Here is a 27,999-nt window from a genome sequence, read left to right as displayed (position 1 = left end):
AATTCTTGGATCTCTCTTAATACAACGAGGGATGCGCAATGTGCAACCGTGGGAACGTCATCACCTGTTGAAACTAATATACCGTAACTTTTAATCTCAAAACAATAAAATATTTATTCTTTATGATTAATTAAAATTTAATAAATTTAATTATTTTACATTGATTATTCAATGAGAACATTTTTAATATTTTTATTAAAATACTTACAGAAAAATAATATATAATGTATATAAAACATAATGTAATTTTTTAAGAAATATATATTTTTTTAAAAATAAATTTTTTATGATAAAGAAAATGTAAATGAAACTATAGATCAACTTAATTACATATTATCATTATATTCTTAATTACATATTATCATTATATTCTTTTGCCCCTTATTAAAAAAAATATTTAATAAAGATAAATTTATGAATCTAATTGTCTTTTCGCAATACATACTTGCTTTATTTTGTTTTGTTGGTATACCATTAATTTCGCGATTTAATATTTCCTAATTTACATTTCAAAATTGCTAGAAAATACAATGCTAATTATCATAATATCAGATGAGAAAATTAGATACCATAATATTCATTAATCACAGACTTCAAATTAATATATTTTTTATACTATTATTTTAAAATTCTTATTAATTTTACACAAATATGTAATAAAATTTAAAGAGAAAATATAAATATAATAATTTATATTATTTATTATAGCATTTAGTTTGATTAAAAAATATAATCTTTCTATTTTGAGTTCTAAATTTATATTAATAATATATTAATATATAGTACAACATATTATATTATAATTTGCTATAAAAAGGTGATAAGATTTAAGAGAATAAATTAAAAAAACAATGAAAGAATATAGAAAAAAATTTATTTATTATATATTTTATATTATATTATATTATATATTATATATTTTCTTTTGATAATTCTTCTACTTTTTTTAATGCAGCTTCAATATCTTCTTGTGTTACAGTACAGTTTAAACCATATTCTTTTTCATCTTTTAAAATACGTTCCAGTTTTTTAGCCTTCTCAGCATAAAATATTTTTTGTTGTTCTTTTAATTCTTTTTTAAATGCATCCAATTTTTCTTGAATAATAGCATCACAATAATTTTGTGTCAGCTTTCTTAATGCGTTTTTTCTTGACACTTTACCAGGAATTCTATAATCAATTAAAAACTAAATTATACATATAATATTATTATATACAAAATATAAAATATAAAAATATAATTTTTTAAATTTTATTAATTTTAAAAGTATTATAACATATGTTTACAAACATAATTATTATTAAGTCATATTTTTTTTCTTATATATTGCATTAATATTTTTAAAGATTTATAAAAAAATATATATATAAATACAATGAACTTTAACTAAAAGATTGTTATATAGTCTAGAAATAGTCTAGAAAAAAAAGATTTCATATAATAAAGATAGAAAAAAAACATACTCTGGTGGGGCACTATATGTGAGATTTAAACGTTCAAGAAGCCATTCAAAACGTTTATAATCCCATTTTCGCATCAACTTAAGATGTCTGTTTCTTTTATCAATTAATTCTTTTAGAAATACTTTTATCTTTTTATTTCTTGGATGGTCTTCCATATATTTTTGAAGATATTGGATTTCAGCAGTCATTGCAGCAACTAAAACAATTTATTTAAATTATATAATTATTATATAATAAAAATATATTACTAAATATAAATCTAATACTACTAAATATATATTAAATTTATTAAAAGAAAAAAATGTTATAATTTTTTATATAATAAAATATTTACAATAGTTATATCAAATTTTATCAAGTTTTTTATTTTTTTTTTTTTTATAAAATTAAAATGCATATAATCAAATTATATTTACTTTTGACTTCTGGAGAACCTCGATCACAAATATGTCTTTTTACAAGTTCTATTGTTTTCTCTCTTGATAAATTTCTGGTTTCTTTACGTGGTTGAAATTCCAAAGTAAATAATTTCTTTACAAGATCATTTACACTGCATATGATTAATTATATATAATTAAATATAATTAATTATTTAAAATTCTTTAAAGATTTATTTCATATAAAATATTTCAAAATTACTTTTTAATTTTCAGTAAGTTGTTGTATTGTATAACAATATTATTAATACGCGATAATTTATATTTATTACTTACTCTTCCAATTCTTTTGAATTTTCATAATAAAGTTTAATATCAGTTGGTTTTATAGATATATTTAATCCTAAATCACCACTTTTCCGAGGATCTGTAGATGGAATTTTAACTGGCCGTACCCATTTAATTTTATAATCATCAATAGTTGCCATTCCTCGGTTTAAATAACCTCCAAACTTATTCATTCTTATGCTTATTAATTTACAAGAATTTATTACTGAATTCATGTTAATTTATAAATTTAAATAGAATTATTAAAATTAAGTAAAAAAAGTTTTAATTAATACACAATTTCTTATTCTTATTGTTTAAATATTACAATTATAACATTTTGTACATCACCACATACATAGATTTAATATTTACATTTAAGAGACTTTGTATTTTATCGTTTACAGTACTGCTAAAAAGAACAGCGCCATCTCTTGATTGCTAAATAAAATAAATGTATATAAAGAGAGAAAATAATCAGAGAAGGATAGAGATAGAATAAAAATTATGGAATCAGCGCCATCTTCAGTGTGCCGCAAATGAAACTCAAGAAGAAAGGATAGAAGATAATAAAAGAAAGATAGAAAGCAAATAAGAATTGATTGATTACGCCATCTCTTAAGTATCATAGACACTTTTTTAAAGATAGAGTAAGAATTAATAAAGAGATATTTTTAATATTTAAGAGATGGCACTGTTAGTCAATTTTCATTCGCTTTCTATCCTTTTCCTATTATTTTCTATCCTTTCTTTTTAAGTTTTATTTGCGGCACACTGAAGATGGCGCTGATTCTATAATTTTTACTCTATCTCTATCCTTCTCTTACAATTTTCTCTTATCTATATTTGTTTTATCTAAAACTTTGTAAAGAGAGAGAGAGAGAAAGAGAAATAGATTCTATTCTTTACGACGATTCCATTCTTTTAATAAGAAATATAATTATTATTGATTTATAGTTACAATATATAGTTACAATATAGATTATAAATCCTTATTTTACATTATAATTTCTTAAAGTGACTTTAAAATAAAATAATTTATTATATAAATATGTCAAAATTTTATAAATTTTTTAAGAAAGGAAAATGCTCTGTGATTGGAATGGTACACGTTGGTGCTTTGCCTGGTATAAATCAGATTTAAAAATATATATTTAAAATATAAAAATGGAAAAAATGTATAGTGCATTTATATATATATATATATAAAATATATTATTATTAAATCATAATATATATTATATATAATATATATATAATTTAATATTATATATTTCAATGTAAAATTAATATTCTAAAAATTGAATGCAATAAACAGTAATAAATAAAATTGACATAGTAATTCTATCATTATTGCTTTTAAAGTGTCAATATAATGATTTATGCTATTTTTAATATAAAAAACAAAATATTATAACAAATAATATTTATTTTGATTAACTATATTTTTTTTAATGACCAATAATACATTTATGATTCAAAAAATATCTTTTTAATAATAAATTATTATTAATTTTATTTAATAATTTATTTAATAATTATTTTTTCATTTTATAAAATAGTGATATTAAAATAATATTTTTAGGCACCCCTGCATATAATGGTAATATTAATCAAATTATAAGTAATGCAATAAAGGAAACAATAATCTATAGAGATTGTAATATTGTAAGCTTATTTAAAAATTCATATTTTATTAATTTTATAAAACTTATAAATTTAATATTTAAATTTAAAGGATGGTATTTTAGTGGAAAATATGCATGATAATCCATATGTGAGATCTGAACATTTAACACCTGAAACGACAGCAATGATGACTAGAATCTGCACAGAAATTAAGCAAATATTACCTGAAAATATACCTTGTGGTATACAGGTATAAATTAAAAAATTTATTAAATTACGTAATGCATGAGAATTTGATATTTACAATTTACTAAGAAAAAAACAACAAAAAATAGATTTTAGCAGGATGTAATAAAGAAGCAATAGCTGTAGCAAAGGCAACTAATTTTCAATTTATCAGAGCGGAAGGATTTGTCTTTTCTCATATTGCAGATGAGGGATTTACAGATGCATGTGCTGGTTCTTTATTGAGATATAGAAAACAAATTGATGCTGATGATATTCTTATTTTTGCTGATATTAAAAAAAAACATAGGTGATTTGTTCAATATTTCAAGAAATAAATTTATTGAATGACATTTATTATTAGCTTAACATAAAAAATCATCAATATAATCAAAATATTTTAATTCTACAGTTCACATACAATCACTTCTGATGTAAGTTTATTAGAAACAGCAAAAGCAGCAAAATTTTTCTTGGCTGATGGTATAATCTTGACAGGAAATGCTACAGGTTATCCAGCAAATGTAACAGAACTTACAGGTATTTTTTATATTGATAAAATTATAATTTTTATATATTTTTGACAAAAAAAATTTACATTGTACATACAGAAATTAAACAAAATGTTGATATACCTGTTCTTATTGGTTCTGGTATTACAAAACAAAATATAAAAAATTATTTGTCCTCTAATGCAGTAATTGTTGGATCACATTTTAAAATTAATGGAACATGGGAAAATAAGGTAGATAAAGAAAAAGTAAATAATTTTATAAAAAAATTAACAGTTCTTCAAAATGAAAAATAATATTTATAATAGATATCTTATTTATTTTTTATTTTTATTATATTTTATTTTGATCTTATTTTTTATTGATATATTTATTATCAACTAATTATTATTTTTTATACTTATAAATAATTAATTTTTTTACTCCTTTTTAATAAATAAGTTTGTTATATGATAATTAATATAATTATGATAAATAATAATTAAAAATTCGAACGAAATAATAGAAAAAATTAATTATAAGTAAAGCGGATATACTCATAACAGGTTTGTAGAATTTATTTTACACGATATATAAATAAACCTTTAATGAAAAAATATAAGGCTTGAAATTAAATTTGTTATTATAAAATTATAATTTATATTACTCGAAACTTTTCATGTAAAAATTCAATTCGAATATAATAACTTCGTACAAATTGAAAACAAAAAGATTAAATAATAATTATAATGATTAATTGTTCAGAATAATAAATTTATTTAAAACAAAAACGAGAGTGAGATTCTATCTTCATCACACTACTATTAGGGTTTTATTTACATCACAGGTTTGTTCTGTCTATCTTTCTTTATCTAATACAAATTTAAATTATTTATAATTTAATAAATTAATTCCAACCAACATTTTTATATTATATATTTTATTAATTTTTGTTTTAATCTTTAATATCAATCTTTTAAATGTTTTATGAATATCCTTTATATATTTATTATCATATTATATAAATTGGTTCTGGTATGATTTTGCTTATGTTTTTATATCTTTCTATAGTGAGATTATTTTAACATTATGCAAATTCGTAGCAAATATTAAATAGTAATTTATGTATATAACTTGGTGCCAAATTCTTTGCATTAGTCATACTATAAAGAACATGGCAAAGGAAAATTCAATTCTCATGTTTCATATTTAATATTGATAAATATCCTATTTATATATAAACATGTACAAATATAAATAATTTATTTACATGAAATAATTTCTACATGTAATTTAAGATTTGGAATATTTTTAATGATTTCCATTATTTTTATTGCCAACGAAAGTTTCATAAGCTTCATAATTTGATTTCAAATTTTTTTTTACTTTATAAAAAATACTTTATATTTATTAAATTTTATGTATAAATGTTTGACTGTTAGTAATTTTTCCATGGAATTCAAATAAGTTCCCCTATTATATTTTTATCGTAATTTTATTTTCGTGCTTCCCTGCTTCTTAATTATCTCTCTTTATATATATATATATATATATTATATCTTATAACACCACATTAAAAATCCATTTTCTTTTCTTTCAAGATATCCTTATATTCAAATTACAAACACATTAATTAAAAATACATTTTGAAAATCAAATTATTTAAAATTTATATTTTTAAAATAAAAAATAAATTATTTAATTAGTAATTTTTGATTTATTTTTTGATTGCATAAAATTTTTCCAATTAAATTACTAATAATTTTTATTATCATTTCTCAAATTATTGAGAATTATTGAAATCAAATTATTGATAATTTATTTCAAATTTTGAAATTAAATTATATTTAAATAAAAATTAAGTTATATTTAAGTAAATAAATAAAAATATATTTCAAATTCCAAAAATCAAATTAACGATCAAAATTTTTTGAGAATTAAAAAATAAGTCACTCGATCACTAGATTTCGGTATTGACTTATTTTTCGAGAAGTATAAAGATTCCCGGAAATCAATGCCAAAAGTGGAGTATGCAATACTGGGTCGTAGAAAACAAAAAGTTTCTCATGTACGCTTGGTTACTGTCGTGCATTGACTCGTATCAATCCAACAGGGAAATGGAGGGATCCCCCAAATAGTATTGACAGGATTGACTCGCGCAGGCGTCCCAATGCTAGTTGGACCGCCACTATGCTACTGTTCAACAGTGGCATTCTAATCTCATCCATTCTATAATATTCATTTTTATTATTCGAATCTTCGAATATATTTTCGTTTAATTTTTTGTCTATTTCATTATACGTTTATCCATGTATCAGCATGTATAGTAAGTGATGCGCGCATTTTACTATAACCTCTTTTTAATCTCGTTTGTAAATAATGATAAGATTATATTTGAGCATTTACAAATACTGATCATCCAATAAATAAATGTTACAAAGTGCATTTAATTACCTCAAAATATTATAAATGTTATAAATATTATGTAAATAAAATATTTTATTTCTTCGATTATTTTTTTTTTAAATGAAATTATTTGAATAATTCATTTAATGATAAATTTTGTTTGATTATTTGATTGTTAATAAATTTGTTATTAACAAATATTAATTCCATATAATTTTTTAAATATTTTTGAAAATATCTATTATTTACAATGTTTAATTTGATTGTTTATATTAACGTTTAGATTTAGATATATTTTTTATATTCTTATAAAATTTTTATTGTTATTTTAATTATTATTTATCTTTTTTAGCTGTCATTTCTATTTTAAATAAACGCCCAACTTTGATACAATTATATTATCATATTTATATTTTAAATAAATGTTTTAATTAAGATTATATAAATATGTAAGCGACTTTTTTTTAAATTTATTACAATTTAAAAAAGCAAAATGCAAGAATTCATCTATTCAAAATGACGTTTCAACCATTGATTTTTTCTTCTACCAGGTTGGTTAACCTCACTTCATTTTGAGAAACACTGCTACATATGATGCCATCTTGCCACTATAGGCAGTGCGATGTCGCTACGGGCTAAGCGAAACTACTTTGTTCCGGTGGAACATAATGACGAGGGATGGAAAACGGATAGATTTTCAGGTAGAAATTCTTTGTCTGTTGTGCTGGAGATTTTCGATACCACGAAACGGAGGGTGGGTAGGAATTTTTGTGAAGAAATGGAAATTTTGTAGGCAGTGGGTAAAAAGGAAGTTTTCCAAGCATCCCAACGTTTACAACGACCAGCAGCTGTTCGCCCAGCTGAGCGTTCCCCCACCGATGATTTCTCCTCACCGCCGAATCAATGAGTTATAAGGCCCCTCGTCAAATTTTCAATCTCAACGAAGAGAACTCTTCTTATAAACGCGTTTATAAAAATACGTGCTACATATTAAATTACGAAACATAGTTGTTACGTCAATTGACGTTGCAAAAGCTATTCGCACGCGTCCGGGTGTGAATTCTGAAGTGACCAAAATGAAGGTCAGCGTAAAAATAAAAATTACTTAAAATACGTTTTGCGTTGTTTTTCGATTCCCGTAATTTAAAAACATTAACAGTATTTACTTATATTTCTGTGATTGAGTCTTATGACAATGTTTTTTGATATTTATTATTGCATAAGCATATTTCTCTATTAGGGACATAACAATGTCTATATTTTGTGTAATATAAATATAATAACAATTAAATCTAAATTATCACTATACTATGTATTTTATACGAATGCTTTGAACTACTAACACCAGTCACGGAGCTCTTCATTGATTTTCCACTTCCTGCATTTGAAGTGATTTCTTAGTTTCTTGTATTAATATTTTTTTCCTGATTAACTCATTTATATCTATTAAAAATTATTGCTCTTAATTTAGTGTGATAAATTAATCTACAAAGAAGAAAATTGACCAAGCATACAAACGATTATCTGTAAATAATAATAATTGTTTATAAACTTTATATAAATGATAAAAATGACAATAACTTTTTATCAAACATCAGATTATAGAATTTTTCAAGTCTGGATTTCTCAGATAACAGATTTGCAAGATAGTTGAGAGTGGGATCGATGCAGAAGAGGCACCAGAGATTCCGCACGATTCTACGGTCCTGATATCGCTTTAAAAGCCCTCCCCACTGCTAAAGCCGCCCCACCATTGGCCCGTACCTCGGCTCTCGCCCCTCAGCAACGGCTTGACTGCCCAGCCAGCCAGCCAGCCAGTCGAAATCAGCTGACGACTATTACTGCGGGCAGTTGCTACCACGGCTCCTCAAACGCAACACTGTTCAGGCGAGTGGATCCTTTTCTCTTCATACTACACTTCTTCTTCCTTCCTCTTTCTTTCTCTATACAACACAAACTTGTTTCTCTTTACGCGTATTACAACTGTATCTGTCCGGTGTCGTTGAGGGGTCAACGATACCCCATGGCATCTCGCGCAACCCGATATACGCGACAACAATCGTCATTTGTTATAGTCGAAGATAAAACATTGCTCGGACGCCGCTAAACTTCTCTTTACACGGCTTGTCTGTTCGTTCGTTTATTCGTTCCTTTTCGCTTGATCTCTACGTTTACGGTGTGTATACCGTGAGTGAGTGCAACGAAGGGGAGACGGTAACGAAGCAAGAAATAGAGTGAGAGAGATAGAGAGTGAGAGAGAGATAGAAAGAAATGAAGGAACATCGAGTGTGTAACGAAACGGGACGAAAAGAGGGATATTCGTTCGTAGGAGAAGGGACGATTCACTACTCTGCCAGAAGTACGAATGCGTGTGCGTGAGTGGTGCGACTAAGTGTCGTCTCGCTGTGTATATGTATGTGTGTAGGTTTTCCGTTTAATTACTTTATTATTATATCGAAAGGAAATTACTCGAATCTGCACTGTCCACTTATTTCTTATTACTCTCAAGGGAACGGGAAAAGCGAAAGAAAATGGAAATGAGAGAAAGAGAGAACAAGAGAGCCTGAATTCGAGATCAAGGTCGTTGTCACAGAGGTAGTTCGACGCGCGTCTCCTTTATGTATGTATGCACGTATATGTGCCTCTCAATGCAGGTATGCGTCTATGAGCGTGTATATACGGAAACTTCGCTTTTTCGGGGAATACTATACACGTAATCGGTCGGTGCCAAAGCGGTGGTGCGCGCTGTGACGTAGGGGATCAATTTTACCGACCGAGCAGCCACGAGCGCGTATAGAGGCGCGAGAGTTCGTGAAAGTGATTAGAAGAAGACAGAGAGCGGCCTTGTAACGCGGTCAGGATCGAAGTGCGAAGATGTAGAGCTGTGGTTTCGTGTGCGTCACGGCGATAGAGCACGAAAAGAGGAGGAAGGATGGGCGGCGAATGGGACTGAGAGACGCGGATATATTATGTACGTATAGTAGTCAGGAGAATTCGATCGAAACAATGCAGTGACAGCGAAATACACTTGGTAACCGACCGCTTGATCAACGCACGATTGTTAGGAAGTGCAAGGACAACCGAGACCAGTGGTTGTCACCGATGTCACATTCATCTCTTTTTTTCTTCCTCTTCTCTTCACTGTAAGAACTAATTCTCTAGATGACCAGTTCCTGAACTCAGATTGTGTAACGTTCGCGAACGCGTGATCCAAGTTAATGTCTCTATTTTCGTATCGATACGTCGTATCATCTCGCGAATTGAGACATGGACACGAAAAAACGACACCCAAACGGTTTCTTCCTTTCTGGCTTCTTCGATAGTTCTAGCGCGCGCAATACTTAATTCCTCGAACGAGTTTGTTTACTTGGATGGCTAGGAAGTTCTGACGAGTGAGACTGCTGGTTAGAGAGATATGAGGAGGAGGAACATCGCACTTATTCATTCTCTCGTTCTGCATTCAAGCTGTTTGTCACTTTCTGTTGGCTGTCTTTATTCTACGATCGTTGTTGTATTGGCGACATTATGACTAGCTCGGTAAGAATATCGCTTAATGGGAACGCCGTTTCGGTATCGAATTTTCGAGCTCTGATCTTGGTTATGAATGACGGATCAAGATAGATTCGCGGTTTACATTAATATTAGAGGTGGAAGATAGTTATGAGATTGATACTTAACGATAAATTATGCGTTTTCATAGATAAAATTTTATTTTTTTTATTTGATTTAAGTTTTAATTAAAATGAATCATATAATATTTTGGATCAGCAAGAAATTCAAAACTACTATCTTTGACATTCTAAGTTATAAGTTATGTAGTAGACATTATAAGTTATATAGTAGATGTTACAGCACTTGAATTACCAAACTATTTCCAAAATTAGAAACTTCGAGTAAACTGTGTATTTTACGTAATAGAAATCCTTGATATTGTTTAAATCGTTATTAAATTTCAACGATAGGTTATTTTAGTTCGCTGAAATGAAGTTCATGGTGAAGGCTTGGTCGAAAATTCTCAAAACGCTTCTATTTCAAGTTTCATGCCATTTTGAATTCCTTTCGACAATTCTTAATTTCTTTAATAAATTATAACAATATATATTCTTCTCTAATAAATACAGTTTTTCTGTTTTGATCAATCGGTCGCTCAGTATTATTAGAAAGCTCGCAAACTCTGTTAAAGATTTCATAATCGACATCGTCTCCATTGGTTTTACGCTTTAGAGGATTGTTTGTTGTTCAATCTCCTAATCCTCTTACTAAAGTCTTCTTATTGTCTTTATCCTGAACCTTTGTCGTGTGGAGATGATTCAGAATATGTACACTTCTTTTAAATCTCTTTTTCTAATTAAACAATTTACAGAATAATAATTTTCTCTCGGATAAAGTCTAATTTCTCAATCTGATCGAAAAACTGTTTGGTCTATCTCATATATTGGAATACAATATATACTTTTCTTCGTTCCAGCGTTATGTTATGTTGCTCGTTGGAACACATTGACCCTGTTTAATCGGCAATTTCATCGACAGATGCCAACAAGCTCGCTGGTTGTTATGCAAACTAAACGTGTTACATAATTTTTCGAGATAGAAACGGAAATGTGTTTTTTGGCGGACGCCGCCAGTATAATCGATCGAGTTCATTGAAAATTTCTTGGAAAGCGAGAGATGGATGGATTCGATGCAAGAGGCCATGATACAACGGTCTTCCGTTATTAGAGAAGGCCTTTGCGCGATGATGATCGAAAGGGGAAGCGGGAGAGGAAAGAGGAGTTTCCACGATGAGCCAGAATCGTAAATTATGACGATTGTCTGGGTACCGTTAGAGTTGAATCGGTGATTAGTAGGCTCCACTCCCTATCCAAGAGTTTAGGCGATAACCTGAAACGCTTATTAGCACGGTTAAACATACGTTTCGGCGAGTCATTGAATTATTATTGTTGGTTTCTTCAAGTGTTGCTCCTTAGGGCAAGTGTCACGAGTATTTTTTTTTATATGTTTTATACTTTTAAAAGTTGTGGAAAATCAAAGTATTTAAAAAGTGATAAAAACTTTAAACGAATCAAAAAATCGATAACTTGTATTATTTAAACTTGGATGGATTCAATTCATTGAAACTTTGCTCAAATTTTGATATTATTGATATTATCTTCTCATCAATTGCCATCGGAATTGAATTGGTAATTAGGTCAGTCTCAATAGAATTTAAGCTTTTGGTTCAATGAAAGACTTTAACCTATTATCTTCATTGACTTGTCTTTATTAAGGATTCATAGATCATCTCTAGATGAAGCTCTAAAACAGTTTTCTTTTTTTTCTAATTTAATTAGAGCTTGTTTATTTATCAATTAAAGAGCTCGAGGTAAAAATAGTTAAAGAAAGTGTAAAAAAAAAAAAAAAAAAAAAAGAAGTAATATAAATTTATTTGCTCAGAAATTAAAATTTAAACTGTGTAACTTTTTTAATCAATAAATTCTAAATGAAAAGAAAACAAAAACAATGTTCGAATTCATTGGCAAGAAGAGGCGCGAGTTTTTCGATTGCCTTAAAAATCGCATTTAATCGTTTCTTGAATCACCAGTTCCATAATGAGTCATTGCATTTTGCGCTGCAACTAAACTCTACGAGCAACGATAATACACGAGCCGCGTTTTTACTACGACTGTAACAATTTATAATTAGTGGAAATATTTATTGTCATGATCTAACAATGATTCGTATTATGTACTTATGAGAAAAAAAAAAAAACAATTATTTTAACGATAAGCGAGGAAGAAAAGAAAAATAATGTTATGCAATTCCTGACACGTTGTGCGTGACTTCATTTACATATAATTATATAATTATAAATAATATATAATTAATATAAAATTAATATATATTATATAATATATAATTGCATAATAAATATATAATTATAAAATAATATTTCTTTTTTTTTTTTTCTTTAACAGATAATATTTTTTTCTGCTAAATTCAAAATTTATCTTCAATGTCACTTTCCATCTTCGTATACACATATGCAAATCTATTTTTGCAAATTCATTTAATGCAAATTTCCTTTTCGCCAATTAACATACGCCACGTGTCCACGATTATATTAAATGGAGGAAAAAAGAAAAGAAGCTTTCGAGAAGCTTAATAAATAACGTTTCGTTTCTCCTCTTCTTTCGAGGCGATCTTCAATTTCGTTTGATTTTACCGATTTTTATCTCATCACGGTGATGTGGATTTATTGACACGATTCATCAAGCCAATTAGCAACTTCCTTACTGGTACCAAGATTTTCGTGCTTAAATTACACGCCATTCCAAGATCTTATCGTGTTACAAAACAAATCGTTCGCTGGTTCGATTCGACTCTGTTGAATTATTAACGAAAATGATTACGAACATTGTACAACATGTTGGACACGAGCACTTATATGCTCGTATGATGGCTCGTGGACGTGATATTCCTGGCACCAGGTTCCGACTCTGCTCAACGTGTGAGCAATCTTACGATATCAAGCCTGCGTGTCAGTTTATGATTCCAGACTGATTGCAAAAGCAGAATTTCTCGTTATGGAATGGAAGAATGATTTAATTTCGCTTGATTTCCCGTTGAAAAAAGAAAATTCTCGGTTATGCGGTTATTGGAAATTTGTTGTTGACGGGGCAGGATTAAGCTTAATTTTAAAGAAAGAAGTCTATTGTTGGAAATAAGATTAGGCGTGAAGAAAGAGTCTTTGTCGAAGAAGTATGTAAGAAAAGTTAACCGAGGAAAAGGGTTCTTTGTTCTACCAGCAAAAAGGTATTATTAATGTCAATAAATCCTTATTATCTTGGCTGAATATTCTGCTTGATCTAGAGTCGGAAAATGAGAAGAGAAAAACGAGAGGTAGATATTGACATTAAGAAAAAATGGAAAAGCAAAAGTTAAAATTTTGGATAGTTTGGGTGAAGTGAGTAACGCGAGTATCACAATTTTGGATATCTTGCTTCATCACGTAGAAACGAATGTATTGAACTTTGATTGAATGATAACAGCATGAGAAGGTTTGATCTTTGATCAAAATGTTAAAAGGCACGTTCACGATACACGTGACAATTAATCTTAAATGTAATTCCAGGAAAAAAAAATCTTTCTTCCCTGTTTCTACTTGGTATCTGCGATCTCGGTCTGTTTATAAAAGAGTTTCCTCTGTACAATACAATTCTATCAAATAAGGAAGTTTATTAAGTACGGGAAGAGAAATTCTTCTATTTTCTATTATTAGACTATTTTTCACTACTACGTCTCGTTAAAAAATCTTCAACTGTTACAGTAAGTTTAGATTATTATTTAAGATTATATATATATATATATAGTATATATAGTAGATTGACTTGTTTCGAATTAAATCTATTCATAGAAACTTGTTTGAAATGGGAAAAAGTAAAAAAAAAAAAAAAAAAAAAAGTAAACGGTTAATCAGGGATTAAAAATCAAAATTACAATAAATCTACGCGATGATAGATATTTTTGTTTTCTTTTTTTTTCAAAATAATTCATAATATTCAGTGTATATAGATAGTGCACAGTTGGATCGGTGTTGGTTGGAACGGTGTTTCGTCGCAATAATCACTGAGTTACAATTGTAGCGATGAAATCAGCGACTTTTCTGACGCAACGATAAGGCTCTACGGTAACCAGTGCGATTAGTCTGATTATGATTCACGAGAAACGCGAGCGGAGCGCTGGAGCTCGTTTGTTATTCGCACGATATCCAAGCAAAACAAGATAACGTGTATTTTACTCGAACGATTAATGAAAAAATAGCGGTAGGAAACAAAGAGGAAAATATAAATGAATAAGAATAACTAACGATGGAAATAATTATCGCGATACGTATCGTCATTCAGCTTCTCCCGATTAATTGTCAAGATACGTCCATTAAAATAGCTTTAGCTATATTTCCACCAACTATATTTATTAACCATCATTATGTAACTCAACTTTATACAAATTAACCGATCGCATGCGATCGAATTCGTAATTAATCAACTCGATTATCATTATGTACATACAATCTGTTCTGATTCCATATATATATATATATATTATTCTTATAATTAAGAATATTGCTGTTGTTAAATAATGTAACAGCAACAGCATCAATTTCACGATACAACAATAGTCATTGCACTAACTGTGTCAAACGTTTATAATACAACTCGACTAGACTGAAAATAACCACGAGCTCAAATCAATCGAAATTCCAAATTCGCCGAAAACGTACAATCGAGATCACCGTATCAATCGTATTTCCATACTTTTATCATATTTTTAAATCGATCGAGAACGATTCACGACAAGGTATGTTCCATTTTGCTGTTGTGCCATTATTATTAATTCAACACATTCGTATCGGCTTAATCGGCTTTAACGTTTCAATTACGAAACAACGGTTTCGTTAATTTGTTGCGATTTGTTAATAGCACAACGTTAAGAAAGAAGGGAGGAGGGGGGGGGGGAGGAGAGGAGGAGGGAAAAAAGGACGAGAAGCAACAAGGCGCTCGAGGCGACGTGATTCAAGGATCATTGCCGCGAATCGTTGCCCATTAACATAATTACGCGGGGAGACACTTAGCATAATGAAGACACAACGAGACTGACTAACAGCGGTTGTTATGTACACATAAAGTGCACGCGTGGAAGCGTGGCATAACCGATGATGCAGACACGTCGATGCACGCGTTTATATTTACTGCTCCGTGAAAAAAAGGAACTCGCCTCGTGTTGCTGTGCGATTCGCGTCCCCACGAGAACGAGAATTCGTCGCGAGTCACGGTCGAAATCGATCCGATTCCATCGGGTACGTGTGTGTGTGTGTGTTTGTGTGTGTATGTGCGTGTATCCGCATCGAGTATTTGGCGAGATTGGTATTGGAGAAGAGATCGAGTTTGATCCGTGTGCGAGCGGGGGAGAAGCATACGTTCAATAAATATTTCCTTTATGACAATCTTGTTGCAGCAGCGTATAATTTGAGAAAGCGCGGTTAGATGTTCGATGCACGAGGTGGCATCGAGATCGTTGATTGGGAAACGGAGGAATTATTTCGTTTCGCATGGTTGTTTAGGAATTTTAATGGGATTATTGACTGAAGAATCGAAGAATGAAAAGTGACGATTCGAAGGTTAATACTCCAAACGTAATTCTAACGTAATTCTAACGTAACAACTTGTTGGAAGTTGAATATTTTCTTCTTCTTCTTCTTCTTTCTTGGCTTACTGCTTTTTACGTAACACGGTGATTTTACAATTTCCAATGCGATACGTGTCTTCCTTGAACACTTTTCCCCTAGAATTACACAATTTTATCTTCTCTTAGAGTTAAAATAAAGTAGGTATATTTTATTTTTGTAGAAAAATAAGATGACTCTTAAACAAAATATTCGTGTCTTGGAAGTAAGCGTCCACTTCATTCTGACCAATTCCATCCTCTACTTATTCAACAGCAACTATTTAACAAAACTCTGCCCGATTTTATTTTCAATTTATTTTCTTCTCTTCCTATCTGTTCCTCTTTTCCTCCATCCCCTTCATACATTTCACATCGAAGTCCAGTCTATCGAACACGTTGCATCACAGTTCCGTTATCTGGTGAAATTAGCAAAACAGATGTTTAACCGCGATAATGAGCGAGCACAAGTTTACAGATCGCGTTTTCACTGGTCCATGAATCATTTGAGCGTGGCGAGTGGACACGAACGTAGTTTCCTCCACGGCTTTCGCGTGGAATGTTATCGAATCTTTTCGCGTTATCAGCGGATAAACATAATAATCGCGAGTATTTTAATTATTTCCTTCCGTTTCTTTTTTCTTTTTTCTTTTTTTTCGTTTCATTTAGTCAAAGTTACGTAGTTTGTACCGCAACCACGATCGGTCGGTCCAATCGTTTTCAAAGATCGTACACACGAGATCTGGACGCACAATAGAAAGAACAAAAGATATTTTTTTTTTTTTTTTTTTTTTTTCGTTACACGAGGTGACTAAACCGGATAGTAGCAAAGTTGTGTTCGGTTTTTGTGTACAGTCTTATCTGATGCTCTGTACACGTGGGTAATTATCGTTGGACTTTTGGTACGTTCAGTTGCACTTTGTCTAGTTGTCATTTGAGTGGACGAGCGGCAAATCGGTTTGCGCAATAAGACGATCTGCGTCGAGAGAAAAAGAGCCTAGCTGCACACCCTTTGCGAATGAAAAGGATTTTTTGTCGCGTTGTGTTGTGAGTAATAGATTTGCTAAATATTCAACATTTTATTTTTTTGAAAGATTTGGTATAAATTTCGTATAAATTTTTTTACAACTTTTTAACCACGCACGAAATTGGTTCTCCATTTCTCTTTGAACGTGTTTTTTTAAAAACTATCGGTTATTACAATTATCGGTTTATATGAAACGAAATTGTAAAAAAAAAAAATAATTAAGTTGTTTATAATTATTGTAATAGTTTTAGCTTACATTGTGCTTTACCTCAATTAATGTCACTTTAAATGCAAAAAAGCGAAGGCTACGAATAACACAAGCGTTTAACTTGTAATACCTAACGATTATGACAGAAAAAAATAGTTTGTTTGCGAACAGACGCTCTATTTATTCGATATTATGTGTCGATACTTTGTACCTTGGTAGTATATATAGAATACATTCAAATGCACAATACAGTGAGTGTTACATTTCCATTAAAAAAAGAAAAAAAACTATAGAGATATACTATTAGAGATAGTTGAGAATATAGGATAATAGGTCAAATGCAATTAAAATCGTATAATTTTAATCACTTTATGATATTTACTTTTGTGATATTTATTTTTTAAATCCGAGTCAAAAGAAAAAAAAAAAATTTGTCAATATACTTCATTTCCTATAAATTAAATCGCAAAATTGCCCTTCTAAAAATACTTCAAAAAATCGTTTCTCGTTAACGACACTTATAAAAATATTCAATCATATCGTCACAATCTAACGCTATCTTTTCACTTCTACTAAGCATCGTCTTACTAAAAAAAAATTACGAAAAAAACTTCCATTCGATCCAATATCAGTTGCTATCAGTTGCATCATATGCACCTCTAACAACTATTTCCATCAACATTTTTACCAAAAAAAAAAAAAAAAAAAAAAAAAACCCTCGTCAAAAATATTTTCTTCGTCGATTTTTTATTTATATAAAAAATATATATTCGATTAATCGATGCGACGTATCTTTCATCCTCTGTTCACATTTCCCATTAGAAGAAGTTAGAAAGTCGAATTTACGAAAAGTTTCTATCTAATCTATTCTGCGGAATCTATAGCGATTCTTTTGACGATTCTTTAGAAGGAGAAGGGAGTGGGGGAGGGAAGGGAGGGGGCGAACGACAATTCGCCAGCAGAGAGAACTACTGGCGAAACGAGTAAACAGTGTGCAACAGTGTTGACGCGAGCTACTCGATAAATAGCGAAACGCAGGCATCGGTGTCCCATTTGCGGGGAAGCGAACCGTTCTCACGCGCGTTTTTCCATTGCGCAACGGTCATAAAGGCAATTACAAGGCCTCTCGCGATACACGCTCAGGCACGATCGTCAGGAGGTATGCTATACGAAAAAAAGAAAAAAGAAAATACCTTTTAAACGCATAGCCACCGGAATCGACCGTGTTCAATTTACCGCGGTTGTCCACCACAGCCATTTTCTTACATAATACCACCGTTGATCATCCTTCGTGCCGTGCACGCGCAACGATAATTATAACATGGTGACCATGGGCCCGATAGCAGCGATTCATACTACTACGCACTTCGCACATCTATTGTAAAAAAACATATTTTTCTGCCGTATATTTTCTCTCGTACTTTGTTTTCCACGTTCACTTCGTCTCTCTCCCTCTCTCTCTTTCTCTCTAAGGATATGAATTTGACAGTTGTTTTTTATCAACGTGTATCGAATTGAGAATGAAAATTACAATACAGTTGGACAGTTCAATCAGCGTAGTGGAAAATTAGTGAGAAATAATTCTCGATGTAGGCGGTTCAAAGACAGTTTTTTTTCTTTCGGGTTTGTAACGTAAGGATGTCGGTTAAGCAGGTATACGGGAGTCTAAAAATATCTGGAATTTTTGGGTCGGTTTTTCCAAGATTTCCAGAACCCTAATCGTATTTCGGGATTAGTTTTGTTGACCGTGAAAGATCGAGCGGACGAAACTCGTCCCTTGAAAATCTTGGAAAAGATATTTATCTTCCCCCCCCCCCCTCGGAGGAAACGTTTTCGAAGGCCCGACCCGACCCAGAGGATGTATATATATAACCAAAATTTTCAGCTTCTCTAAAATATCGGCACGAGAGTGAAATTCTCTGAAAGATCGGTTGCGTTATTCGAGAATCGCGAAAAGTATACTCTCCTCTAGAAACCGTGTTAAACCGAAGCGACAACCTTGCAACGAATAAATGAATAATAAGTAAAATTTCATTCGTTATTCATAATTTCGAGTAAAGCCGTGAATAACACGGGTGGCACGCCATACGAGCCGCGTATAACATCCGCCTCATTTGCATCACTTAATGGCTTCTCGTCAATTTCTCGGAACGCATCTCCCATCCCCTCTAACACAGCTAACCGCTAAAACCACGAATTTCATCAAGCGTTATACGCCATTCAGATCTCCCCTTTATATAATCGTCCAAAAACGAAACAGGTTGGGAGCACGGACGCATGGAAAGACGTTTTCACCAAGAACGGCCGTATTCGTTCGGATTACAGGCGCTGAAGAGCAAGAAGGTCAGGATGCTGAGCAGCTTGGCAAACTACTTACTCGGAGGTAATATCTCCGGCGCGCAAGATTCACGGGAAAGGTCCAATAACGAAAGCCCGGAGTCCCTTCCAGTAATAGCGAGGCTCAGTCAGGTGGAGGTTGAGGGCGAAGACTGGATCCTCATTGACCGTGCTGGTACGTTTCAGACCTCGATGAATCGGCCTTTTTTTCCCCCCTAAAAGGACCATGTGTCCGGGAGAAATTCGAAAGGCCGAGGAATGTATATATATATATATATATATATAGTGTGTGTATATGCATAGAGGTACCCCATTTAGAGAACGACTGGCATCTCACGCCAGAGTGACGCCCGCTTTCTCTCCCCTTTGGGGTGTAAAACGAGACGCGTCTTTGGACCATGGGACGATGAATAACGCGATTACTCCTATGGCGAGGAATAACGAGAGCCTTTTTGCTCGATTGTTTTCTTTGGTGGGGTGGGAAATGTTTGGGGTGATGGATGTTTGCTAGGTACATTAGGTCTTGTATTTACGTTGGCGGGGGGGAGAGAATTGCATGGAAAACCGTTACGTATCGATACATCGTTATTTTCTCTTTTCAAATATTTCTATGACATTTCAAAGTACGCGATTGTTGCTTACGTCATATATATATATATATATATTATATATGACGTAAGCAACAATATATATATATATATGATATTTAGAGTGATGATACTTATTTCTTTTTTTGAGAATGATTAATAATACTGGTAACAAATCTTAAAAAAAAATTGTATTTTTGAAACGTGTTATTACGAAGCAATTTTCACCGATGTATTTCAAAAGTAATTGCGCGATAAGTTTCGTGTCGATAAGAAAGTTCCAATTCTTGTTTTTAAATAATGCTCGATCATCGATTACGTAAAGTAACGTAACAAAAGTGGTTATTATTATAAAAAAATTCTTATCACGTTTGATCGACTAAGATCGGGGTGGGGGGATACGTTCAATTTCACAGTTGAGGGCGCGACGGCGCTGGAGGAGTCGTGGTATGTAACGCCACCCGCATGTTTCACACGGGCGGGCCCCGTGAACGTAGAAACATCACCGCTAGAGGACCTGCTGATAGAGCATCCCAGTATGTCCGTGTACCGAGCCACAGCGTCTCCGGTCGCCCCCGAAACCCCACCGCCCACACCTGACGCGTCGGAAGACGTCGAGGAGGACGTTCTGCCCGACGTGGTCTCCAGCGCCCCGGACACGGCAGCACTAGCTTCGCCGGAACGTAGCCCGAGGAGAGGCGAGGACGAGCAACAAGCGACCCGTAGACCAGCCATCCACGATGGAAGACCCTCCGTTGACCGCGCCCGCACCGAGAAGAGGATAGCTCAGCTTCGGTCGGCTTCGCAGAAAGTGAGGAAACTTTTCACTTTGCTTCTTTCTTTATAGTATAGACTTTAATATAGACGATGATTTATTAACGAATTACAGTTAACTCTTTGGTCGAGAGACCAGAGACGCTATGATGAAATACGTGACTTTGTCTCCTCCTCTCAAGTCAGCTTGTTCTCTGAGTATCCGCGTGTAGTTAAAAATAGAACGGCGGTGATACTCAGAAACCAGGGGAAAAGTGTAGAAAATTGTGGAGCTAAAGAGTTTTAAGAGGCCGGGATGTGTATGTAGAGTATGATCAGAATGACTGTGCAGGTAAAAAAAAAAAAAGAATAGAGACGAGAGGAGAAGTTTTCAAAGGAATTATTGTGTATATATATATTTGTTATAGATCTATCGTCTAGGGAGGACGATCTTGATTGAATTGTAAATTGAAATTATGCGCAGGTTTTCGAGAAGAGGTCTACCCAAGCGTTGAAGAGAGGCCGTCTGGAGAGGAGTAACAAACTGAGGGAGGTGTTCAGTGTAAAAGGCAAGCGGCCACGCCGCCAGGACCGCTTGCGTATCCAGAACAGTGGCGCAAACAACAACCGGAAATGCTAGTCATTCGATCTCAGACCAAGGTGTACTCAGATACTTTCTTCCTAAAAAACGCGATTCTCTCGCGTTTAACTCATTTCAGGCGACGCGATTTAAGTGTTCATTAATTACTTTCAGCCTATATATTCGCATATACAATTATGCCTAATGTATAAACTGAACGACAAAAAAGACAAATTAGATAGCAAGAGGAAAGGTCAAGTCGATAAAAAAGAATAATGAATGAACGAAGCATACAAATATTAATTCAAAAAAAAAAAAAAAAAAAAAAAAAGAAGAAAGGAAAAGAAAAAAGAAAAGAACAAAAAATAAATCACGTGGAGAAACCATAGAGATCTGTTCTTACATGTGTCCTCTCTTATCGTGTTTTATATATGCTTTCTATATTGCTTCTTCGCATACAAAATTGCTCGAGAATTGTTTTTCTCAAGATATTATACGAAGAAAGCGAACAATAGAGTGAAACGAGAAGAAAAAAAAAACAATTGTTTCCTTACAACTTGATCATGTCGAACTTGATGTCTTGCTAATCGAGAACGAAACGTCGTCTGAGGAAAGAAAATGAGGGGCAAAAAAAAAAAAACATATATATGTATATATATATACATATATATATATATATATCTAAAAAGGAAGAAAGTATTTGAAACGTAGCCGATTGGTCCACGGTGAGAGTCTCGTTGTAGAATATCTCGTGTATAATGGCGCGTGTATGATACTCGGTTGGATCGTGTGTATACTTTTTAGCCTCTATTTAGTATGGGCAAATGTGTTTTTACTCGTATGTTTAACGTTTAGTTTCTATTTAAGTTGTTTACATACCCTGTCATTGATGCGCCTATGTAGCAGACAGGATTTATTAACGTATAATTTTTAGCGTAATAACCCATCCTTGATGATTCCCTTTCGTTTTCTCTTCCCTACGCGAACGAGCCGCCATTTTTTCTTTCACGGACCGGTCCACGTTCAATTTGCGGCGACAGTCGATTTTCGATGCTGATATGAAATGCCAGAAACACATACACTTTCGGGACCACGCTTTCTTTTTTTTTTTTTTTTTAGGTTATGATTAGTTCACGTTGGACACTTTCACGACCGTTAGACGATCCGTTTAAAAAAAAAAAGAAAGATAAAATTCCAACACGACGAGATGGACGAACCACTAGCGTTAATAGGTCACGTGCGAGCTCTCTGAGTGGCTCTGAAGACAGCTGATAGTCGTAGAACGTCCATTGGCAGCGTTACTGTACTCGTCTCACACGGTGTCCTTCCGTCTGAACTCGAATATCACCAAACCATTAAGCAATAAAACGCTACCAATCAGACACTGTTCGAAATGCCTATCGATGGACGTTCAACAATAACTGTATTTATTTAGCGGCACACATGGTATGGTACTATCAACTGAATAATATCGATTAAACTTATTAAACGTAACGTTTTAGATGACAAAACGATGACAAACGTGTCTTGTATGAACGAAGCGATTGAAAGCGAAAAAAACAACGGATAACAGTTCTTCTCCCCTCCTCGATCGTTTCGACGAAAATCGTTCAACTTATGTCGTGTAAGTGTATAAGATAAATCCACGAAGATGAACGAATCGATCGATCCGTGAAGAGAGAGAGAGAGAGAGAGATAGATAGAGGCAGAGCTGCAACTAAGATTCCAGCTGCAGAATCAATTTCCATATACATACATATATATACACACACACACACACACACACACACACACACACACACACACACACACATATATATATACATATATAGAGCTGATGCGCGTTATAGCGCATCAACGTTTCAAAGTATTCGCTTCTCGTGGATGAATGAAAAAGAAAAAAGAAAAATGAAAACAAAAAAAAAAAAAAAAGAAAAAAAAAGGAAAAAAAAAAAGAAAGAAAACATAGTGCAAGCTGCCCTGGCCAAATCGAGGCGGGGGAATTTTTCATTCACACACTCGATTGGTCGTCCACTCGAGCCTCAATTGTTGAAGATACTTGTACCTGGATGACTGATAATATAGAAAGAAATTTTTAATCGACAGTTTTCGAACTCCTCAGACTGCTCAGGGTAGACTGTTGACCTAGAAAAAAAGAAAAAAAGAAAAAAAAAAAAAAAAAAAAAAAAAAAAAGAAAGAAAAAAAAGAAGGAACAAAGAATATCCAATCTTTCCGTTTTCAACATGAAGCATGAAGCAGATTTAAAACGAGACAGAATAACAGTCTGCATCTTCGATGATCGGCTATATCACGAGTTGACGAGATTGAACCAGAGTTCACGTACAAGTGTCCTTAAGGCCGGATAGGTGGAGCAGCTCGAGAAGAGATTGGTGTCGCCCGAATTGGACACTATATATATATATATAAATTCAAAGCCGCGTCTTTGTGGACGTACAGTAAGCGTGTTCGTCAGGTATTGACGCGAAATTGTGCAATACCGATCCCTATCGTGATAATTAATTAACTCCACTCCCCTCAGATGATTTCTTCTATGAAGAAACCAAGGCGACACCAGCGTTCAACCCGCCAGCAATTCGTTTTGGATGAAGGAATAAATTCAGAAATCATTGCTAGCCACTCTAGGTCAGGATACCCACTGCCTGGAATAGGAATTTCTTTGAGAGCTGCTTCACCTAGGTCCCTGAAGCTGGATATCGTCCAACAAAACTAGTAGCAATAGAACTCGTCCAATCAAACTATTGGATGATAGTTGACAGACAGCTGTGATTCAAACTGAATTCGACTTCGGACGACCCTCTCCTCCGCAAGGAGAATAGCTAATCGTGTTTCAAGCAGGAAACTTTTCTCCTCTGTGGTCCTAAATTCGGGGAATTTTTTCTAAAAAAAGAAAAGACGAAAAAAAGAAGAAAAAAGAGAAAAGAAGACATTCAGAAAAAAGTTAAAAAAAGGAAAAAAAAAGAAAAAGAGAAAAAAAAATTTGGAAGGAATTTCGGTTATTCTTGATCCTTCCCTCCGAGATTCTCACCCTGTTAGCTAACTCTTGATAGTACTTAACGCATCCCAACGTGATCTGGAATAACCTAGGTTCCATCTTTCTCCAAGATCTTCGTTCAACCAACTTTTTGGCATTTCGAGGAAAACGAAATTGATCGCGAGGACCGCAAAGGAAGCAAACTCGTTGAAATCAGTCCGGTTTTAAATAATAGCGATTCTGTAAATAAAAATATAAAAGAAAAAAAACGAGTGTTGTAAATGATTAAAAGAAAGAAAAAAATGAAAAAAAAAAAAAAAAAGAGCTACGTTCCCGTCGGATTGCGTTGCGAAGCTGCATAAATAGTCCGAATACATTTATAGAGTTCGACAAAATGAGAGATTGTGAAGGCGTGTACTGGCTTAGAGACATTGTTTACAGATGTGTCCGTGTATAAAAATTTGTGAATCTTTTGTGAAAGCTATATATACATATATATAGCTCATAAGACATAGGATGAAAATGAATTTTTATTGGTGACCATGATGAGTGTAGAAAAAAATCACAATCGCGACCGATCACGTTAATCGTCGTATACATTATAACACTTTACAGATTTTTATGCGTATTCGTAACACATTTATATATACGGATAAACGTTCTGCGGACAATTTTTCTAAGTATGGATGTCTCTGCACACGTCTTGAGGGGTGTTCCTTGCTCTCGTAAAGCGCGGTTAATTCATATACACGTATTGTATAACGTCTACCTTTCTCTCGTAAGGAGCAGTGTTCATCCTGAACCTATTATTGCTGTGTAATAATTATATTAGAGAAGAAAAAAGAAAATGAAAAAAAAAAAAAAAAAAAAATAAAACAAAGAATATAAAGAAGGATAATACGAGGTAAATGATGATTAAATGATGTGACGAATCGAGTTGATACATTTGTGATCCGGACACCTTTTGTTGCGTATTTGTTTGAATCTTTCGTTAAGTAAAATGATTGACTTGTATTATTTGAATGTATGCTCGTACACCTTGACTCTATAACTGATGATTAATAAAATATTTTATGTCACTAATTTTGTTTAATCGGAATCATCATAATCTTCTTGTCTTATTATTATTTTTTAATCCTTATTTCATTTATTTATTACAATAATATAAGTTTTTCTGAAAAGAAAAAAATGCAAACAACATGTTATAATTTTTTTTCTTAAATGGATCAGACATATTTTATATACCAATGATAAGGACGCAAACAGGTATATTTGGCAGAAGTAAAAAGAAGTACCTATTTTTAGAAAAAAATTATCTCTTACTAACTATTCTTAGAATTTCATCGTAAGAGTACATATCTCTTTACAAAATAATAGCCTATTCTTCTCTCAAGATTACTCTAATTACTCTTTCTAATTCCCTAACATCTATCAACTTATCACTTCGTTTCTATTGTCGTAAAGAAAATTCATCCAGGATAAACTGAACAAAATTTCCAATAGAAGAGAAAATAATCTATCGTTTTATATTTGCAGAATTTTTCCAAAAAAAATTCATTAGCAAAGTCGAAAATTGGGATAAAAATGTTCTTCAATCGTCATCGATTCTTAATTGGTCAGGTAACCGCTTAGATCCTCGTCAGATCGTTTGAAATCGGCGATGTAACTGCAACTGTGCACGGAATGAGGTGTTTTATCTTTAGGGCTCAGAATCGAGCGCAGAGTCCCGTCGTAGTTCAGGTTCAAAGACATCTCTCTCCTGAGCTCTGTGCAACGACCGACCTCGTAATCCATGTCGATCTCTCTACCTTTTCGATTTTTCGTGAATAACAGTTCTAGGCTATAAATGACGCTGACCAGTTCCTCCTCCAACTGAGGATCGCAGGAAAAGGAGACCATACCTGGCTCGCAACCGGGAGCACCTATTGAATTCATGAATAAATTATATGTCGATGCCTCGTGTCTCGAATCGATAATATATACGTTTGAATTCGAATGAAATTTTATTCTTGATTTTTTTTTTCAATTAAAGGATAGCGAACAACGTGGAACTTTGTTTAAAACGGATTTGTCCAGATCTTTTTAATTTTTGCTGGTTTAAAAGCCTGGCTTTGCATAATTAATAATCGTAATAATTTTTGCTTTGAAAATAACCTTGAGTGTCCTGCACAGTCTCCCAGCGAACCAAAGCCTCTTGCAAAGGTTTATAAAGCTGTCTTCTGTTAGGACAACACCAGTTGGCCACTTTGGCGTCCAATTGTACTCTGTCTTCGGTGCCTAGCTGACTCCAACTTAGAAACAGCTGCTTCAGTCGCGGCACTATCATAGAATCCCATCATAAATACGTATCTATGGCCAGTTTACAGTCGTCAGTTATAGATATAAAATTAATACAATTAATAATCGATATTGGAATTATGAAAACCCATTTTGATGGAAACTCTTATTTACAGAACTCCATTTATGTTTTATATATATATATATCGATGGATATTCCAAAATATTTTAAATTTTTATGATTTATGAAATATCTAAAAATGGAAATTAAAATAAAAAAAGAAAAAGTTTTGTATTTGATTTTATGTATGTATAAATGGGGCATTGTAATTTTAAATTTGCCAATTTTTTCCTTTCTGGACGAAAGAACGAAAGAAAAAAAAAAAAAAGAATTTTGAAAGTTGAACAAACCTTCGGGTATCAGAACGAATATCGTGTCGCATATCTGCTCGAAGACAGACTCTTCCATCGATTCATCGGCGTCGTTCTCGTGGTTGATGGTGATCGTGGATTTAGATTGCATCGCGCATTTTCAACCCCGAGGGAATTCCTGTCATTTTGCCCACGATACGCGAGTGAAACGAGAAAAAACAAAATGTTGTCACATTCGTGAATAACTTCAAGGGAAAAAACTTGCTACGATTGTTACCTTTACGTATTATTAATACGTATGTACTTTTATTTGTTTAAGAAAGTAAATATAAAATAATTAAACTAATGTGATATTAATAACGATGTTAATATATATAGAAAAATTTAAACTTATACATATATTATTAGGATTATTTTATTATATATTATAATATCGTTTAAATATATGTTCGTAATCATATTTGATCGATTCTAGGAAAAATTAACACAAAAAAAAATTAATATACAAAAATATCGATCGAAGTTTTTATTTTATTTTATTAAATTTACGCTAACAAATTGAATTGGCGATGTGACAGAAATAAAAATATTTCACTCTATCTTCATCTCGCAATTTATTACTGAATTTTTTATAACACACAACAAATATTCAAACCTCGTGGTTCGTGTCCATGCTAAATTCAAAATATTTTCCATAAAATTTTAATTCAATTTAATTTAATTAATCCTATACTTTAAAAAACAC

General features: G+C 32.3%; 4 protein-coding genes and 1 long non-coding RNA gene across 12 annotated transcripts; 2 read left to right on the top strand and 3 right to left on the bottom strand.

Annotated features, from left to right (window-relative positions):
* Positions 1–857: 857 nt before the first annotated feature.
* On the bottom strand, positions 858–2,724 carry bonsai (28S ribosomal protein S15, mitochondrial). Its single transcript, XM_003693298.4, has 4 exons — positions 2,178–2,724; positions 1,881–2,014; positions 1,465–1,660; positions 858–1,170 (listed from the first exon to the last, which is right to left on the bottom strand). The coding sequence occupies exons 1-4, from the start codon at positions 2,402–2,404 to the stop codon at positions 912–914; spliced, it is 816 nt and encodes a 271-aa protein (XP_003693346.3). The 5' UTR covers positions 2,405–2,724; the 3' UTR covers positions 858–911.
* Positions 2,725–2,953: 229 nt separating this feature from the next.
* On the top strand, positions 2,954–5,304 carry LOC100865908 (uncharacterized protein F13E9.13, mitochondrial). The gene is made up of 6 exons (XM_012486014.3): positions 2,954–3,295; positions 3,754–3,836; positions 3,907–4,047; positions 4,133–4,332; positions 4,435–4,562; positions 4,634–5,304. Exons 1-6 carry the CDS (start codon positions 3,220–3,222, stop codon positions 4,828–4,830), a joined length of 825 nt encoding a protein of 274 aa, XP_012341468.1. The 5' UTR covers positions 2,954–3,219; the 3' UTR covers positions 4,831–5,304.
* Positions 5,305–6,687: 1,383 nt separating this feature from the next.
* TP53INP (Tumor protein p53 inducible nuclear protein) lies at positions 6,688–25,688 on the top strand. Of its 7 annotated transcripts, XM_086906230.1 has the most exons (7): positions 6,688–6,839; positions 7,471–7,620; positions 7,713–8,001; positions 8,550–8,806; positions 19,681–19,867; positions 20,696–21,090; positions 21,517–25,688. In XM_086906230.1, exons 5-7 carry the CDS (start codon positions 19,705–19,707, stop codon positions 21,670–21,672), a joined length of 714 nt encoding a protein of 237 aa, XP_086762356.1. In that variant the 5' UTR covers positions 6,688–6,839; positions 7,471–7,620; positions 7,713–8,001; positions 8,550–8,806; positions 19,681–19,704; the 3' UTR covers positions 21,673–25,688. The 7 variants fall into 7 exon arrangements, with proteins under 7 accessions (XP_086762356.1, XP_086762351.1, XP_086762352.1 ...); XM_086906225.1 differs by lacking the exons at positions 6,688–6,839; positions 7,471–7,620; positions 7,713–8,001 and adding an exon at positions 21,169–21,384 and having other exon boundaries at positions 8,682–8,806; positions 19,616–19,867; positions 21,517–21,653; XM_086906224.1 differs by lacking the exons at positions 6,688–6,839; positions 7,471–7,620; positions 7,713–8,001; positions 8,550–8,806 and adding exons at positions 9,710–9,890; positions 21,169–21,384 and having other exon boundaries at positions 19,616–19,867; positions 21,517–21,653.
* On the bottom strand, positions 7,754–8,621 carry LOC147657940 (uncharacterized). The gene is made up of 2 exons (XR_015291614.1): positions 8,501–8,621; positions 7,754–8,404 (listed from the first exon to the last, which is right to left on the bottom strand). It is a non-coding gene; the product is annotated as an uncharacterized LOC147657940 (long non-coding RNA).
* On the bottom strand, positions 22,709–27,514 carry LOC100866149 (uncharacterized). Of its 2 annotated transcripts, none has more exons than XM_031916276.2 (3): positions 27,294–27,514; positions 26,760–26,924; positions 22,709–26,527 (listed from the first exon to the last, which is right to left on the bottom strand). In XM_031916276.2, the coding sequence occupies exons 1-3, from the start codon at positions 27,403–27,405 to the stop codon at positions 26,214–26,216; spliced, it is 591 nt and encodes a 196-aa protein (XP_031772136.1). In that variant the 5' UTR covers positions 27,406–27,514; the 3' UTR covers positions 22,709–26,213. The 2 variants fall into 2 exon arrangements, with proteins under 2 accessions (XP_031772136.1, XP_012341470.1); XM_012486016.3 differs by having other exon boundaries at positions 26,760–26,954; positions 27,294–27,478.
* Between the last annotated feature and the right edge of the window lie 485 nt (positions 27,515–27,999).

Source organism: Apis florea, unplaced genomic scaffold (genome assembly GCF_048593485.1).
Source record: "Apis florea isolate Af1SG1 unplaced genomic scaffold, ASM4859348v1 contig_2492_pilon, whole genome shotgun sequence".
Classification (NCBI taxonomy): domain Eukaryota; kingdom Metazoa; phylum Arthropoda; class Insecta; order Hymenoptera; family Apidae; genus Apis; species Apis florea.
The sequence above is the reverse complement of the archived record's forward strand: the minus strand, read 5'-3'. Positions and strand labels throughout refer to the sequence as shown.